Here is a 17,855-nt window from a genome sequence, read left to right as displayed (position 1 = left end):
TGACTCTTGAACTGGCTACTGTCCCTCAAGTGTGATTAAGGCCTCATTGCAGAACTGCTACACACTTAGATGTAATCTTGTTCTTTTCTTCAAGACAATGATCTCTGTTTTTTTTTTAATGCTAGAGTTAATTCCATTCCAGGCAGCTGTGTTACATGGGTTCTCTGACAACAAATAACACCTTTAACCCTAGAAGCTTGCCCTCTATAGCACAGGCTATGATTGCTTTTAATTGGTGTAACACATTTTGCATTTCAAGACAAACTTGCAAGACTGGGAAATGGCAATTAAAAAAGTTAGCATTTTACGTATATAGCAAAAGGCTTCTCCAATCCCCATGCTTTAACCTTTTTGCCGTGTGACATGGCACTCCTTGAAATGGTGCATGTAACTAGAGCACTCCCTGAAATTGTGCTGCCAACAAATTATTTTTCTTCCTTTCAATATTTTGCATTAATCATTTGATTTCTGTGTTATTATTACATTTTGGACGTTGAAAAGAACAGCCTTTCTCTTTGTAATCTAGTTCTTTTTTTAAAAAAAATCTTTCTAGAAGCATCTTTCGCTGGAGGTCTGCATGTTGCAGTTTTTCTTTGCATATATTCAGAGGTAAGACAGTGAAGATACATCTTATTTTTCATTTCCTTCAGTGTCTTCAAGTGAGGGCCCTTCCACACAGCCACATAACCCAGAAACCAAGGCAGAAAAATATCACAATATCAGATTTGTACTGGGCTATCTGAGTCCATACTGCCATATATTCCACTCCAAAGCAGAAAATTTGGGGTTTTAGTCAGCTGTGTGTAAGGGCCCTGAGATATTTTTAAAAGGGCATGTTGGTGGAGCAATTCCCTTGGAGTTGAATAGTTCTGAGAGCTGTGGCAATAGACAATGTTTAAACCTCATTCCATTATTTGAAAAATTACATGCATTCAAGTTTAAAAATTGGCAGCTTTTCTCTCTTTGTTGAGTTCACATTTCCAAACAGAGTTCTGTGATATATATATTTTAAAATTAGCTGTTGGAACATTAAATGAGAGGAAACACCAATTTTAGATTGTAGTGTTGTCCGATCAGCCTGCCATTATGCTGCAAGAAGAAGAAATGCTCTTATGAATGACCTCTGACTGCACTCACGCCTTGCTTCCTTTCTTGTAGAATCCCTGTGTCCAATGTTATTGACAGCTGGGCCTCCCTGTTACTTCTCCTGAAGGACTCCATACAACTTGGCCTTCCAGCTCCAGGGCAGTTCCTCATACTGGGGTGAGCCATTTGGTTTCCATGAGCTTGATGTCCTTTGAGACAATGTCAAAAGACTAGTAAGTGATTTTTGTCCCTAGGAAGAATACCATTTCACGCTGGACCAAGGTTTGAGGCTTTTATTTTGAGTTTGAAAACCATGTTCCTGCCTTGCCTAGCCCGCAGGAATGTGTCTAAATGTCACAGAATCATATAATTGGAAGAGAGCACAAGGGCCAGCCAGTCCAACCCCCTTTTGCCATGTAGGAAAACCACAATTGGAGCACTCCAAACAGACAGCACCTGTTTAGAAACCTCCAGAAAAGGAGACTCCACCAGTCACAGAGATTGAAAAGTCTACAAGCACCATCGAGTCCAACCTCCTGGACCAGTATATCTCCTTCATAACCTTAAGCAACAATGGTTTAATGTTTCATTGGATTGAATGTAGCAGATAATAACACTGACCTTAAGTATATATATATATAAACATTTCAAATTTTCTGAACATTTCAATTAATGCATTGAGCTGAATCAGCATTTGATCTGCATGGCAGGTGGAGACAGGGAGGGATAGAGAAAGGTTACCTCACTGGAGAAAGTGAGGAGGCCATTTTTGCTGATTCCCCTCAACACTTTCATGCTGCTTTGGGGAGTCTTTTCCTCCTCGGCAGGAGATTTTCAGGAAGCTGCAGGAAGAATAGCAAAAAAAAAATCACTTTGAATGATTAGATATTAGTGTTTCACAGATTGCAGCTGTTTTAAAACATTTATCTCCCATTTAAATTCTGTGTCTGTAAAGCAAGACCCTCAAAGTTGCTTCCAAAATAACATGTGAGCTAGTTAAAATGAAATTGAACACCAGCTTTTTTATATCCAGGGACTTGTGAACATAACTCTCTTTGAATCTCAAATCCTATTGGCTGAATAAAAATCTAATTCCCCATTTTATGGACAATATGTCATGAAAGTTTACTACATTTTTTTGTTTCCTTGTTTTTTCCACAGAGTTTTGAATGAATTTATTATGAAAAACCCAAATCTGGATAATAAAAAGGACCAAAGAGACCTTCAGGTAAGAAACTAATGCTATTTGTTACTACTGTTAAAATTAAAAATTCTAATCTGATTGTAGTGTGTTCCTCATCAATGCCATCCAGATTTTCTAAACCCTTATAATAGAAACTGTCAACTGGTTCATGGTGAACCAGTTGACAGATTTCAAATGTCATCCTCATACTTTCCTAATTCATTGCCAATTTTAGTGAATTTAATTCACTAGAAAGGATCACTGTGTCTGAGTTTTGGTGATTTCGGGGTGATTGTCTACCCTTCGTTTCTTTGGAGTGTATTCTTGTGAGTTCCATAAATTTAGGCTTGCTTAATGTGTAGTTCTGCACCTGGCTAATTTATTGCTTTGCTTCTGTGGGTTTCTTTTGTTAGTGAAGGTAGAGTGTGAAGGAAGTATGCCACCTTCAGCTCATTGGAGGAAAAGCAGGATATAACCTATTTTTTATTTTTCCAAATAAAAGTAGGAGTCATTCAGGGCATTTTCAGGTCCATTTTCATCTAACACTCATTTCATTTACCAGATAGTTACCTCAAAGAGGAGGAGCATTTTCCATTTCACTTGGCAGAGTTTCAGTCCATTGGCTACAATTGGAAGATTTAAAGGCTCGACCCTCAGCCATTTTTAAGGCCTATCTGCATGAAACCTGCCTCAGTTATAGACCCCATTTACAAATACAGGCCTTCCAAGTTTCAAAACAATTCACTGATCTCCTGATTTTTTAGAATTATTTTAAGTTTTAAACATAACATTTTTTAAAGTGAGACTAACTGCAAGAGAGGCTTCTGGGAATTGTAGCTAGTGGTTGTGTCCATTCTCACCCAATCAGAGCATGGACACCGCCAGGCTTTTTATTGGCTGAGAGACACACAGAAAGAAAAACTTCAGCTCCCATCATTCTCTGAGAGGCACATTCAATGGCCACCCTATGCTAGTGCCATTGGGAAAGCAAGTTCTAAGGGCCCTCTCTGGAGGAGGAGGAAACTTTTCAAGAAAAAATGGAGGAGGCTTCTTCTGCCGGGGAGATATTTTGTAGAATTAACTGTTTCTAAAAATATTGTCTCTTTGAATTCGTTTCACTGGTCTTTTCGTCTCTTTCTTCCCCTTTCTGTTGTCAGAAATTACATGAAAATGGCCCTCCAAAAACTACAAATCTTTTCATTAACAGTGATTTGGGCCCAACTCTAGTGTCCTGTTTAATTCCAGGTTCTAATACATGTCAGCAGTCGGGCCCTTACGACTCTGTGTTATTTATGCAAAGTGTTTCACTTTTATAGAAACTTATACCACTTGCTTTTTATAAGCAGCAGCCTTTCCGTTTGTGTTTCTTCCAGGATGTTACTCACAAAATAGTGGATGCCATTGGAGCAATTGCTGGCTCATCCTTGGAACAGACTACTTGGCTAAGGCGAAATCTAGAGGTTAAGCCTTCCCCCAAGATAATGGTGGATGGAAACAACCTAGAGTCTGATGTTGAAGGTTAATTTTTCCTTTCTTTCTCTTTTATTCAAAATCTTATCAGCTTTTAACCATGTTTTATTGTTTACAACCATATAAAAAGACTTCCAAGGCATACATCCAACATCATACTATCAGATGCCTATTAACAGTGGAGAACTTTATACCCCATACATACACAACCATCTTTGCTATTCCAATTTTGGGTCTTGAGGTGTTGGTGAGGCAGTAGGGAGGGGTGAACCATCCCCTCTGGCTGACAAGCTCAGTGATTGAGATGTACTTAAAACTCAGCTAAGGAACATACACTTCTGTATCCGTACCCTCAGATGGACAAGTTTTATGGATTTATATGGTAGTTGCATATAAATATAGAACAACACTCAGAAGACAGGGGAATTCTAGACAAGAAACAATCAGGGCTAGTTAACACCTCCCAACAAAGGATTCCCCCAGGCAGGAAGTAGTCAGGCTTTGCAGCTGCTAGGCTATTCAATGCTAATCAAGGTGGCCAATTGCAATATTCACACATGCCTCGGGCAGACAAGAGTTCTTTCTCCCACCCTGAAAATTCCACAGATATAGAAATAAGAAGAGGACAGGTGGCCCTTGAGTGATGGTCATTAACTACAGCGAGCAAATCCCCAACATTGGTTCCTCCCCTCAGTCTACCTCCCAGACTCTCTCCTCTCCTCCTCTCTCTTATTCAATATTGGGAAGCCCTCCCCACTCGCTCCCTTGTTAAGCAGCATGACAAACAGAAATGTATGATGTAAAATTACATGGTGACAAATAGAAATACATTTTGGGACTGAAAAAACGGTGAAACGATTATGCGGTAAAATATGGTACTGATGTTAGTGTTGTTCTTGCTTATTTTTGTTGTTATTACAAAATAAAAATAACAAAAATGGTTCAGGACCTGCCTATCTTCACGATCGCATCTTCCCTTATGAACCAGCATATACTCAAAGATCCTCTAGGGAGATTCTTCTCTCGCTCCCATCGCCATCTCAAGGAAGAGAGCCTTCTCTGTGGTGGCCTTCGGCTCTGGAACTCTCTTCCTAGGGAGATCAGACAGGCCCCTACTCTCTCCATTTTCTGCAAGGAATTAAAAACTTGGTGTTCCGTTGTGCCTTTGACTAGGCGGTTCAACCCTTGTACTGGCAGGACTGCTGACCGAAAGGTCAGCAGTTAGAATCCTTGGAGTGGGGTGAGCTCCTGTCTGTCAGCTCCAGCTTCTCATGCGGGGACATGAGAGAAGCCTCCCACAGGGTGGTAAATTATCTGGGCATCCCCTAGGCAATGTCCTTACAGACAGACAGCTCTCACATCAGAAGAAACTTGCAGTTTCTCAAGTCACTCCTGACATGAAAAAAATTAAGACTTCTGTTAGCTAAAGATTTCATGTGTTCTGAAAATATTGGCAGAATTTTACTTGATGCTGTTAAATTCCAGCATTAACTTGCTTTATAGATTGCAAAGTTCAGAGCTAATTTTTTTCTTTAAAAACGGCTATATAGATATAGATATATGTTAATAATACAATTTCTTCCACTTTCTCATTTGCTTTTTAGATATGTTATCTCCAGCTTTGGAGACCTCGAGCATAACTCCATCAGTTTACAGTGTTCATGCCTTAACACTGCTATCAGAAGTAAGTCTCCCCCCCCCTCCCCCCAAGAAGATTGTCTAAAATTCTGTGGGTTTCTTTAAAAAATAGTGTGTGAGGAAAATATATAGAAAATGAAGCAACAAAAATTTCACTCCTGGAAATTCACTGGAGACATTTTTGGTGGCAAATAAAAGATATTCAGGACTTATTCCATGTCCTGCTGAAGAGAGGCATCTCTTGACTTTCACCAATATTGTGCCACCCCCAAACTCTATCTGTGAGCCCCGCCTGCTCTTTAAAGCAGTGCTGCCTTGGACTCACTTGGATTCTCTTTCTATGTTCCACTCTTTCCCAGAGGGAAAACACAGAAGGACACAGGAGTCAGTAGCTATGCTTACTTACTCTTCTTTTTCTGACATGTTTGGAGAGGGAAAAGTACACTGGTAGCAACAGCAGTGAAGACTCCCTCCAACAGTGTGGATCTCAGCAGCTGCTCAGTGAAGTTTATGCTTCATCCAGTGCCAGCCCTGCAGGATAAATATTAATTAGAAATCAAAACAGCTCCTTGATACTTTTATAGTTATTCTCTCATCTTTATTGCGCGTCCCCCTTTTGACCTCTATGGGTTTTTATGCTACTTTTTTTCTTGTTACATTTAGCCTTTACTCCTTCTATTAGTTTCTACTTGTAGCTGCAGGAGTGGTAGGAGTTTAATGTTAGCCTTTATCGTAGATGGAGAGCAGGTCTCTAGAAAGAGTAAGGAAGAAAATGTGAGGTGGCCTATTAGCATTTCTCCTCTGAAATATTTCATCCCCTTGGCCATGAATAAAATAGAACTGAAGCACATTTTATACTGAACTCCCTTGCTTCCTGGAGGAGTTTCTGCTTTTGTGTCATCACTTGATGTCGTGTCTTTTGGTCCTGGAGTTATGGTTAACTTTCACTATGAGTCCTGTGAACAAGAAACACTTCAAAATCCATAATTTGCAGTTAACTTATTTGAAATTGAACATAGTTAATTTTGTGGAACCCCCCCCCCCCCAGTGGCGCAGTGGGTTAAACCGCTGAGCTGCTGAACTTGTTGACCGAAAGGTCACAGGCTTGAATCCTGGGAGCGGGGTGATCTTTCAGCCCCAGCTTCTTCCAACCTAGCAGTTCAAAAACATGCAAATGTGAGTAGATCAATAGGTACCGCTCCAGTAGGAAGGTAACTCCATACAGTCATGCCGGCCACATGACCTTGGAGGTGTCTGCGGAAAACGCTAGCTGTTCGGCTTAGAGATGGAGATGAGCACCGGACACGTCTAGACTTTAATGTCAGAGGAAATCCAGTAACTTTTATAGTTAATTTCATCCACAGATGTTTTGGATGGAATGAGACAACAAATTAGTATTAATCAAAACCAAAGTTGAATTTCTCCATCCAGTTACAAGAGGGGAGGGGAGGAGAGGAGGCTTTACAAAATCTAGAATAAAACTAGATATGTTTGTGTCTGTCTAAATCAGAAATGGGGAATATCTGGTTCACAAGCTTTTTGTTATATCCAGTCAGTGACTAATGGCAACAGAAAAGAGCCTACTTCAGACATATTTAAGTTGTGTGTGTTCAGTCTATGTCAAGATGTTTAATACAGCAGCTGATACAGTTCAATGTTAAAGCCAGACATTCAGTAGGCATACAATTGTTGTCTCCCACTGACAGAAGAATGAAACAACATTGTCTGAATTGGTTGCATTACACATTGTGTTTTTACTAAAATAACTCTTTAGTTTTTATTGAAATTATAGCTATTTGAAAGCCAAGCTTGTTCAGTAATATTTATTTCTGACATTTGAGGAATAGTACATTTAGCTGGGAACTAAACAGTCAATCTTTAAAAGATTTTTATTTTAAAATACTTTATAAAATATTTTCAGTATAGTTCCAGGACTGTGAAAGATTATGTTTGTGAGAATTGTTACTAATATTTCCTGGGTGTTTTTTTCCCAAACTGCATTTCAGGTTTTGGCCCATCTTCTGGATATGGTTTTCTACAGTGATGAAAAAGAGAGGGTTATTCCACTTCTTGTAAATATCATGCACTATGTTGTGCCTTACCTCCGCAATCACAGGTACCTCTGCAATTATATGTTCAACATACTGAACTATCCACTTTTATTGAAGCAGCAGTGTTAGTATTATCATATGGTATCCAACTTATTCATGGAAGTTTACCAAGAAAGTGAGTGTCAGATTATTTTGTTTGGCAGCAACTGTTCCAGTTAATATCCAGGGTGCTTCCCCAAAATAGATATCACCATTCCATTCAGTCCTCCAGCTTTTAGTTATGATTTAATGAGAAATTGAGCAGTGGTTCTCACAACAATGTTTTGCCATTTTTTTGCTCATTCAAACTAGTTTATCCACAGTTGCATCTGCTACCGTTTTTTCTCACTCCATCAGAAAGAGGTTGTATTGGTGGTCCCAGTACAAAAGACATACAGACTGTAATATTCATGATTACTGAGATGTTGTTTGAATTCAAGTCTTTTGCTCGTATGTTTTTGTGGATACTGTGCCTTTCAATTTATGCACTGGATTTCTTTTCTTCCTCCAGCGCCCATAATGCACCCAGTTATAGAGCCTGTGTGCAGCTACTGAGCAGTCTGAGTGGATATCAGTACACAAGGAGAGCATGGAAAAAAGAAGCTTTTGACCTGTTCATGGATCCTAGTTTCTTTCAGATGGATGCTTCCTGTGTTAACCAGTAAGCCCCTTTATTGCTTGTTTGGCACTCGGTGGTGTTATCTGCCATCAAGTCAACTTCAGTTTATGGCAACCCTAAGAATGAAAGACCTCCAAGTCACCTGATGTTCAACACCCTGCTCTGGTCTTGTAGACTCAGGGTTGTGGCTTCCCTGACTTGGTCTCTCTATTGACCTTCTTCTTTTCCTACTTCCTTCTACCTTACTGAGCATTATTGTCTTTTCTAGTGTCTTATACCTTCTCATGATATGTCCAACTCAGTTTAATAATCTTGGCCTTTAGGGAGAATTAGAACCTGTTTCTCTAGGACAGTCTTGTCCAACCTAGTGCTATTTGGATAGAGTTGATGGGAGTTGTATAATGTGAGGGGCAATAGGTTGAAGTCTTTCCTAAGACATAAGCAAAATTCTCATAATTCACATTATCCATAAGAGTGGATGCTCCCATTCACTAATATGTCTTTCCTCTTTATAATTGGAAGTGGACTTATGGGCCATTAGTCCATTCAGTTTGGTGCTGCCCATTCTGATGGATACCAGGTCACGACAGTTTCAGACAGGGGTGCTGTTCTCCTTTCCTCCTTTCTATCGTAATATGTCAGAGATTGAACTTGGGAAGTCTTGCATGCAACACATGTGCCTGCTTTCCAATGTTCTTCCCATCCTCAGTCACTGTCAAACTTGTTTCCGTTTTCACAACATTTCAACTCCTCCTCTCCCCCACTGTGCCTGTACATGACTCCGTATTTGTCTCTTCCTGATGGTTTGGATAGTGATCATAGAGGCTGAACTTGAGACCAGGATAATTCCTTCAAAGATTCAGACACAAACTGAATTTTTGTGTGGGTCTCTCTTCATGCTACCCAAGTCCAATCCATGGCCGCATTCACATACTGAAATGTCTTACTTTGATGTACATGGCACAATTTTGGGGAGATGTCACTCTGACACTGTCTTGTTTTGTTTCAGGAAAAGTAAGCTACATTGCCTTGTTCTTATCACAATATCATTTCTTTTTTCCTCTCTTTTTAGCTGGAGAGCAATTATGGACAATTTAATGACTCACGACAAAACAACGTTTAGAGATCTGATGAGTGAGTCCTGGTTTTTATGCACTGGGTTAAAATGCATGGCCCCTGTGTGTTTGGAAATTATCCTGATCATGCTAGCTAGTGAAATGTGAAGAATTAGTTCCTCTCATGGTTGCTTGATAGTTGTAGTGTGATGGTAGTTTGGAGAGGAAGCTAGGCATGATAGAATCCTTCTGTGAATTGTGCAAAAACTGGTGAATCTATTCTTGCTAGATTTGTTTCACAGAATGAGATACACACTGAAATATATTCGTTAAGGAGGATCTCTAACAAAATTTACATCCACCATATGTGTATAGGGTGCAAAACAAGCTAGATATCAACCTTATGGCACTCAGTGACTGGAACTATGTGGTCTTAAAAGATTTCTTAGTCTTCACTGATACAATCTATTCTTCCTTTAGCACGTGTGGCTGTTGCTCAGAGCAGCTCACTCAATCTTTTTGCTAATCGGGATGTAGAGCTGGAACAACGCGCTATGCTCCTCAAGAGGTTGGCCTTTGCCATTTTTAGTAGTGAAGTGGATCAGTACCAGAAATATCTTCCAGATATACAAGGTAAATAAAAAGGACTTTTGCTTGCTTTGGGGAAATGGGTTGCATCACCTTGTGTTCATCCAGAACCAGAATGAACACCTGTAGTGAATTACTTCTCTTCATCATCATCAACAACAACAACAAGGAGAAACAAGGAAGCCCCACTGCATGAGAAGAAATCTGTTCATGCAATGTTGTATACAACATAATCAGTGGCTTATTAAAGATGTTACTATCAAAGCTTGGGAACCTTAACCATTTCCACTTTCCATCTAAAGCAGTAGTTAAAATTCTGCTCCATGTATCATACACACATTTGTACAGTAGCTAGTATACAAAAAGTCTTGTTAACTGAATCTGAATAATTGATTTTATGTCTTTGGCAACCTACCCTGAGTAGGAGTCAGAATTTATCATACTTAAAGAAGATGCAGTGGGTGAATGGAACATGCCTAACTAGAGACTCGCTGATTTTATTGGGTCTCTTCTAGACATAAATGTGTCTGAATCCAACTCACTGTACTTGGAAAATGGCTACTTCCCTACTATGTCCTTGCCCATGCTATGTTTGTACGTGTTAAACAGGTATGGGCAAACTTTGGCCCTCCCATTGTTTTGGACTCCCAACTCCCACAATTCCTAACAGCTTGTAGACTGTTAGGAATTGTGGGAATTGAAGTCCAAAACACCTGGACGGCCAAAGTTTGCCCATGCCTGGTGTAAAAGCTTGTGTGCATGCAGACACAGATAAGATTGTGTATTGCTATCATTCATTAACTAAAAGTCATTCTGTCTTGATTTTGGTTAAACTTTATTCATGTGGTTGCCGCACTACTACTTAGTTTAGTAAGACTTAGAGCTGACAATTCCTTGTGGGCTTCCCTGTTTCAGAAAGGCTGGTTGAAAGTCTCCGGCTGCCTCAAGTGCCCACCCTCCACTCTCAAGTGTTCCTGTTTTTCCGAGTTTTGCTCTTAAGAATGTCTCCACAGCACCTTACCTCACTTTGGCCAACCATGATCACGGAACTGGTGAGTTACAAATGATGTTTAAATACTTGAATAACTTTATTTAACTGCATAACTTGGCCCTTGGCTACTTGCTTAGATTTCCTTCTAATGCAAATTTTAGAGCCTTCTAGGGTACCCTTTCTTCTCTACTATATATATATATATATATATATATATATATATATATATATACACATACCAACTGTGGCCTAAATTCAGGCAGAGTCTGCTAACTGAATAAGTAAATAAGACATAAAGGCAGCCAGTGATGCCTATGAGACTAACAGGGGAGAAGAAATTAATACCATAAGCTTTTCTGTACTCAGGGTGCAAAATTGTACAGGTGCTTCATAGGACAACACACATCATCTTACAGTTGGCCATTCTGGGTGGACATGCTACAAGTTACAGAGCAAAACATACTAAGGCCAAGGATTCTCTAGTGTGAAACCTTAAGAGTATAAAAATGCATTGTTGGTCTTATTAACCAAAAAATACCTTCTGTATTTTTTATCTGCCGATAGGCAAAGACTGTCTGTTTATTCAGCTGTAACTGTCTGATGCAGAATGTCTTTTCATGGGGATGTTTTGCATTTTTCATCATTTTAAAATGATATTTTAATTTTAACTTTTTTATTAGCCATTCTTGTAATTGCGTTTGTTTTGTCAAGCCATCTATGGTGAGCTAGTATAGGTCCCACAATGCAAGATGGGCGAGATGGATATTAAATATGTAAATGAATTGCATTGTTCATTTGAGTGCGGCTCTTATTTGACACAGTAGTCAAGGAAATCCTCCTTGCATTGCTGTAAATATGTGATGGATGGCCTGAAAGCTAGCTTTTGTTTCACTGCCTATAGAGTTCTTAGCAAACCCAGCTTAAGCTTTGTACCCTTTGTCTTTGGAAAGAATTGTGGGTTTTTTTAAGTGACGTTTTTGTCCTTCAGGTCCAAGTATTTTTATTAATGGAACAGGAACTCACTGCTGATGAAGATATTTCAAGGTATTCTTTTTGCACACTCATTTGTGTCACAGGTGAAGCACAGATGAGTGATTTTCTGCTTTGTTTCACACAATCATTGTTTTATACCATTCTACACTATGACATTGCAAACAACAACATAACCTGTGCTAATGATAAGCAACAGTAAGCAATTTGTTTCATTTAACAAACATCTGCCGTATTTCTTCAGTTCTAAGATGCACTTTTTTCCTATATAAACATCTCTAAAAATTGGATGCATCATAGAATTACACATGTAGCCCATGTATGTTTTGTGGGGGTGATACTAAAATTAGGGTGCATTTTACAAATCTATGGTCTCTTACAGTTGAAGAAATATGTAATATTGTGCCATATGTTCAGTTGCACCATTTTACAAACATTGTGACTCAAAATAAGAATAAAGTATCAAAAATAATTTCTGCAGTAGTTGCCAGTACTTGATGAAATTTTAAAAACAAAAGTAGACCTCACCCAATTTTGCACTCGCCGTCTTCTTGTTTCTCCTCCCTTGGCAAAATTTCCCAAATTCTGTGCAGACCTTCCCTCCCTGCTTGACTGCCTCCAGGAATGCTTTTGGCTCCTCAGGAAGCATGATTATTTTCTCAGAGCTCCTTTCACTTCCTTGAGAGTTGATTCTGAATCCCTGTTCCCTCTCCTTTTCAACCGCTGTCCTTGTGTATACTCTCACACACATTTTGAGCATGGCATTTGTGTGAAAATTAAACACCCGCCGGCACATTTCAAGCAGTATTTGCAAACAAAATTAGGTGGGGTTGTATATGCATGCAGATATTTAGAGAGAAAGCTCTTTTCTCAGCAAGGCTTTTCTGTGATGTATAGCAGGCATGGGGAAATTTTTGCCCTCCATGTCTTTTGGACTTCAACTCCCACAATTCCTAACAGCTGATAAGCTAGCTTCTGGGAGCTGAAGTCCAAAACACCTAGAGGGACGAAGTTTGCCCATGACTAGTCTAAAGAGTGGGAAAGAACCCTTCAAATGAGTGGGAAGTTCTGTGATTACTTTTTTTGTTCTGGGCAGCAAGTGTGTATTATCTCCCTTTATTTTGCGAAGTTCCCGATTTAAGGAAGGGATTGTTTTGAAATCCAAAGATTGAGAACATTGTCCATTGGCTTTCTTTTAATTCAGTTTCTTTTTTCCCTCCCTTTATTGGCAGAAACATACATTTTTATATCATGATAATGTTTTACCATGCTGTCCTCCAGTTGCCATGTGTGCTTAACTTTTAAACAGAACTGGATCTGTACCTTGCTTACTTTGTCTCTTTATATCTTATTTTGTCAACATAGGACTAAGAATAATCTATTCATTTCATTCAAATTGTAGAACTTCAGGCCCATCTGTGGCCGGCCTAGAAACCACATACACTGGTGGCAATGGGTTTTCCACATCCTACAACAGCCAGAGATGGTTAAACCTTTACTTGTCTGCCTGTAAATTTCTGGATTTAGCCCTGGCGTTACCCTCCGAAAATCTGCCTCAGTTTCAGATGTAAGTAAATTGGTCTAGATAAAAACCAAAATGTGCTATAGATAAATCTGGTTGGGAAAGTATTGCGCTGATACTAATCCTAATTTCTTTGTGAGGTCAAGGTAGATGTTCCTTACTCAATTTTAATTGTCAAAATGTGTCTTTGTGCTTCGATAGACTGGGAAAGCTGTAGTTGTTGAACAGTGGAGCTGTTGTTGAACTATAATTCCCATCAGCCCCATCTAATCACTAGGAAGGCATGATGGGAATAGTATGTCATCAGTCCTATGTTATATAGATACAGTATTACAATGTTGATGAGCATGGTGGAGGCTTCTTCTTTGAAGACTTTTAAGCAGAGGCTGGATGGCCATCTGTTGGGGGTGCTTTGAATGCGTTTTTCCTGCTTCTTGGCAGGGGGTTGGACTGGATAGCCCATGAGGTCTCTTCCAACTCTATGATTCTATGGCTCTACAGAAAGCAATCTCATGTTTCTTGTTCCTGGTGACAATTGGGAAGAAACAGATTTGCACAGGGGTCAAAAGGAGGGCCAAATTTTCAGTGCATCTTTTTAGATGTCTCTGTCCATGGTTAGGAATAAGGAACCTATAGTCATTTAATTCAGTCAGCCCTCCACGTCTATGGATTCAATCATCAATAACTTGAAAACACATTTTAAAAATCCAATAGATAAACCTTGATTTTGTCATTTTATATAAGGGACGTCATTCTACTTACGTATTGTATATGAGGGGATTTGAGCATCCCTGGATTTTTATGGGAGATCCTGGACCCAACCCCCAGCGAATGCAAAGGCCCCACTCTATTATTTAATAAAAGGTACAGTCAGGGACGTGGAGAAAGTGGAAAGGCAAATGTCAGCTTCATAAAGCTACTACTTAAAAGTGGTAATTGTAAACCAGTTTGCTAAAATTGTATTCTGTATTACAGATGAGTTACATGTTCTGTATGTGTATTGGAGCCATTGAAGACATGCCTTGATATGTATGCCTGCATATAAACATTGGCAGTAAAGCAGAAAGGGTGTCCCAGTGGTGAATTTGCCTCACTTCCTTCCACAGGTATCGATGGGCCTTCATTCCAGAAGCCTCTGATGATTCAGGATTGGAAGTACGGAGGCAAGGCACACATCAAAGGGAATTCAAACCATATGTGGTGCGCTTAGCCAAATTACTTCGAAAAAGAGCAAAGGTAGTTGCATTTTTGTCTCTACTGTTGAAATGCCTACAGAAAACTGGATTATGTGGTGCATATTTTACATCGTCATATTCTTAGTCCCATATCCAGTAAATGGATGTGTGTGTGTTCCTTACACCAACAAAATGACCGAATATTAGCCAGGTTAAAGTTCAGTAGTTCTAATAAGTCTGGCAGGGGGGGAAGCAAAGAAATGAATTCATCCCACAACTTACTTTGTCCTAAGTGAATACATAGTAGCATACGTAAAGGTAAAGGTTTCTTGTGACTTTAAGTCTAGTCATGTCCAACTCTGGGGGTTGGTGCTCATCTCTATTTCTAAGCCGAAGAGCCGACATTGTCCTTAGACACCTCCAAGGTCATGTGACAAGCATGACTGCACGGAACTCCATTACCTTCCTGAGGAAGCAATACCTATAGATCTACTCACATTTGTATTTTTTTGAACTGCTAGGTTGGAACCCCTGGTGGCGCAGTGGGTTAAACCACTGAGCTGTTAAACTTGTTGACCAAAATGTCGCAGGTTCGAATATGGGAAGCCACATGAGCTTCCTCTGTCAGCCCCAGCTTCTGTCAATCTAGCAGTTTGAAAACATGCAAATGTGAGTAGATCAATAGGCAGGAAGGTAACGGCACTCCAGGCAGTCATGCTGGCCACATGACCATGGAGGTGTCTATGGACAATGCTGGCTCTTCAGCTAAGAAATGGAGATGAGCACCAACCCCAGAGTTGGACACAACTGGACTTAATGTCAGGGAAAAACCTTTACCTTTTTAGGTTGGCAGAAGTCGGGCCTATCAGTGGAAACACACCCTACTCCCTGGTTGCGAATCACCAACCTTTTGGTCAGCACGTTCAGCTCAGCGGTTTAACTTTCTGTACTACCAGGGACTCCATAGTAGCATAAAGAAACATAAATATCTGCCTGTGGAGATAGATTATGCTTATTATTACAAATAAAGCAGCCCCCTACTGAAGAGCAACATATGTGGCCAAATGATCAATGAGCTTAGATGGCATCTCATTAGGCAGAGCAATGCACTGTGTACATTTGCACACTCCTTTGAACTAAATGTGATAGTGTATGCAGAATCTCACTGTACTGCCTTCAGTTGGGTTTGATTATGGCACAAAATTTACTCAGCATGTATAGGGCAATTTATTCCTTCATATATTGCTAACAGGATATTGGCCTCAGTCAAACCTCTTCAATCATTTTTTTCAGCACTGAGCAATGCACTTGGGACATCTGTTTATGTGCATTTTATTCAGTTGGCTCAGGCTGCAAAGGGAAGGTTTCAGTTAAGGATACATGTCAAGATCTACATTGTTTTGAAATAAGACATTACAGTGGACCAGCTGTTCTGTTGTATCAACTCCATATTTGCTCTGTCTTGAAAATAAAGTTTTTAAATCATAGTTGGACAGATTTGGACAGATTAGGGTTAGACTGAAAACAAAACAAAACAAAAATGTTTCTGTGCTTCTTTGGCCTGTTTATTTGGTGCTAGCCAATGACTAGCTGGAATTGGATGGATGCTTTGGTAACCAGAATTAACTGCATGTCAATCCAACAGAGTTGGAATGTAATCTTTGATCTTTGCCCTTGTATTTACAGAAAAATCCTGAAGAAGACAGCTCAGGGAAAACCTTAAACTGGGAGCCAGGCCACTTGCTCCTGACCCTCTGTGCCATCCGAACCATTGAGCAGCTCCTGCCATTCTTTAATGTCCTCAGCCAAGTCTTCAACAGCAAAGTCACCAGCAGAAGCATCGGCCATTCGGGGAGCCCCATGCTTTACCCCAACTCTTTCCCCACCAAGGACATGAAAATGGAGAACCAAAAGACATTCTCCAGCAAAGCGAGGCAGAAAATTGAAGAGATGGTGGAAAAGGACTTTCTGGAAGGGGTCATAAAGACATGAGGCTCTCAAGTGGCCAAAAGTTATCTTCTGTACAAAGTTTATCTTCAAATGAAACCACTCCATCCTTCCAGAGTGTATAGTTTCTTTTTCATACTTTGTATGTAATGTATACTTCAGGATGTATTTAATTTAAATACCTGTAAATAAGTTCTGGATGTGGCCTGAATCAAGTTTAAATATCATCGGCTCATATTGATTATGGTGCCTCTAATATTTATGGTACATTTTTTTTTGTTTTTGTCATCTTGAAGTCTGTCTTTAAAAATCTACAATACAAGTTGCACATTTTTTTCTAATTGTGTCTGTACTTAACATTTAGGATCTTACAAAACAATGGCCAGAAGAAACTGGTTAGAAATTTGGTCAGCAAAAGAATTGTGATGAAATCATTGCCATGGCTACTAATGCATGTGAAAATTCAAGCAGGTATCTAAACCAAGGTATCACACATGCAATTGTGGCACCATTGCCATTATTGCCAATGCCCCCAAAAGATACTTAAATTAGCATACCATCATTTTTCAAAGTCTTGCTTTCCAGTGCTGCAAAACTCCTGGTTCTGAAGCTGCCTGGTTTTTAATGTGGCCTTTAGAAGATTGGATTGAGAGATCTTTCCCATGAAGGGTCTTGACCTGTATCTCTCATTTCAATCCTATGGACTCACTGTTTAGCTGCTGTGGCACAGTGACTTGTGGAGGGGTCAGAAGCATCCTTCTATAACCACGAAGAATAAATACATCCACTGAGACCTCTGAGTGGGTTTCATCAGATGATGCCATAGAAACACAGCACCTAAATGCTGAGTTGAGCCAGGCTTTGGATATTGTACAGCAGGCCTCAACCACCTGGGGTCCTCCAGACATTTGGGCCTCCAACTCGTAGAAGAACTAGCCAGCAAGTTCAATGGCCAGGAATTCTGGGAACTGAAGTCATAAACACCTGGATGGCTGGAGGTTGTGCTGGCATGTTGTAGAGGAAGGAAGAGAATCACAAGCTGTTTTAAGGAAAAGGACTTGAGTAGGTCACTAACCAACCAGATGCTGGCCATATTTCCCAACACAAAATTTTACACCCCTTTCCCTCTATGTCATGTGTCAAACTCAAGGCTCATGGGCTGAATCCATTTTATGTGGCCTTTCAGTTGTTGGACTAGAACTCCTATATTCGTCATCATTAGACATAACTAGAGCTGATGGGAGTTATGATACAGTAACATCTGGAAAGCTGCACTTTGTTCCGTTTATTCAGGAGAGTGGAGTTTGAATTTAGATACAAGGCTTGAGGATATGAGGTCTGACTAAAATATCCTTTAACCTTTCACAAACCTTAGGGTAACAAGTGCTGTTGGGTTGTGATTCCCATTATCTCCAGATATAATCAAAAGTGATGGGAGTTGTTGTTCAGTAACATCTGGGGACCCAAAGTGGGTAAAAACTAAAGAACATTAACCACTATG

The 17,855-nt window shown here is 39.8% G+C and overlaps 1 protein-coding gene across 4 annotated transcripts in view; it reads left to right on the top strand.

The window, feature by feature from the left end:
• DOP1A (DOP1 leucine zipper like protein A) overlaps positions 1 to 16,695 on the top strand; it is a 65,858-nt gene extending 49,163 nt beyond the window's left edge. For all 4 annotated transcript variants that reach the window (XM_060752970.2, XM_060752971.2, XM_060752969.2 and 1 more), the window contains 14 exons: positions 554 to 609; positions 1,159 to 1,263; positions 2,248 to 2,314; positions 3,643 to 3,787; positions 5,344 to 5,423; positions 7,384 to 7,493; positions 7,979 to 8,128; positions 9,159 to 9,220; positions 9,622 to 9,774; positions 10,645 to 10,781; positions 11,709 to 11,764; positions 13,113 to 13,277; positions 14,339 to 14,468; positions 16,094 to 16,695. In XM_060752970.2, the coding sequence (XP_060608953.2) occupies positions 554 to 609; positions 1,159 to 1,263; positions 2,248 to 2,314; positions 3,643 to 3,787; positions 5,344 to 5,423; positions 7,384 to 7,493; positions 7,979 to 8,128; positions 9,159 to 9,220; positions 9,622 to 9,774; positions 10,645 to 10,781; positions 11,709 to 11,764; positions 13,113 to 13,277; positions 14,339 to 14,468; positions 16,094 to 16,399 (1,722 nt within the window). In that variant the 3' untranslated portion in view covers positions 16,400 to 16,695. The remainder of the gene's footprint in view (positions 1 to 553; positions 610 to 1,158; positions 1,264 to 2,247; positions 2,315 to 3,642; positions 3,788 to 5,343; positions 5,424 to 7,383; positions 7,494 to 7,978; positions 8,129 to 9,158; positions 9,221 to 9,621; positions 9,775 to 10,644; positions 10,782 to 11,708; positions 11,765 to 13,112; positions 13,278 to 14,338; positions 14,469 to 16,093) is intronic.
• The last annotated feature ends 1,160 nt before the right edge of the window (positions 16,696 to 17,855 follow it).

The sequence above is a fragment of the Anolis sagrei genome, chromosome 1 (assembly GCF_037176765.1).
Source record: "Anolis sagrei isolate rAnoSag1 chromosome 1, rAnoSag1.mat, whole genome shotgun sequence".
NCBI classification, from domain to species: Eukaryota; Metazoa; Chordata; class Lepidosauria; order Squamata; family Dactyloidae; genus Anolis; species Anolis sagrei.
The sequence above is the reverse complement of the archived record's forward strand: the minus strand, read 5'-3'. Positions and strand labels throughout refer to the sequence as shown.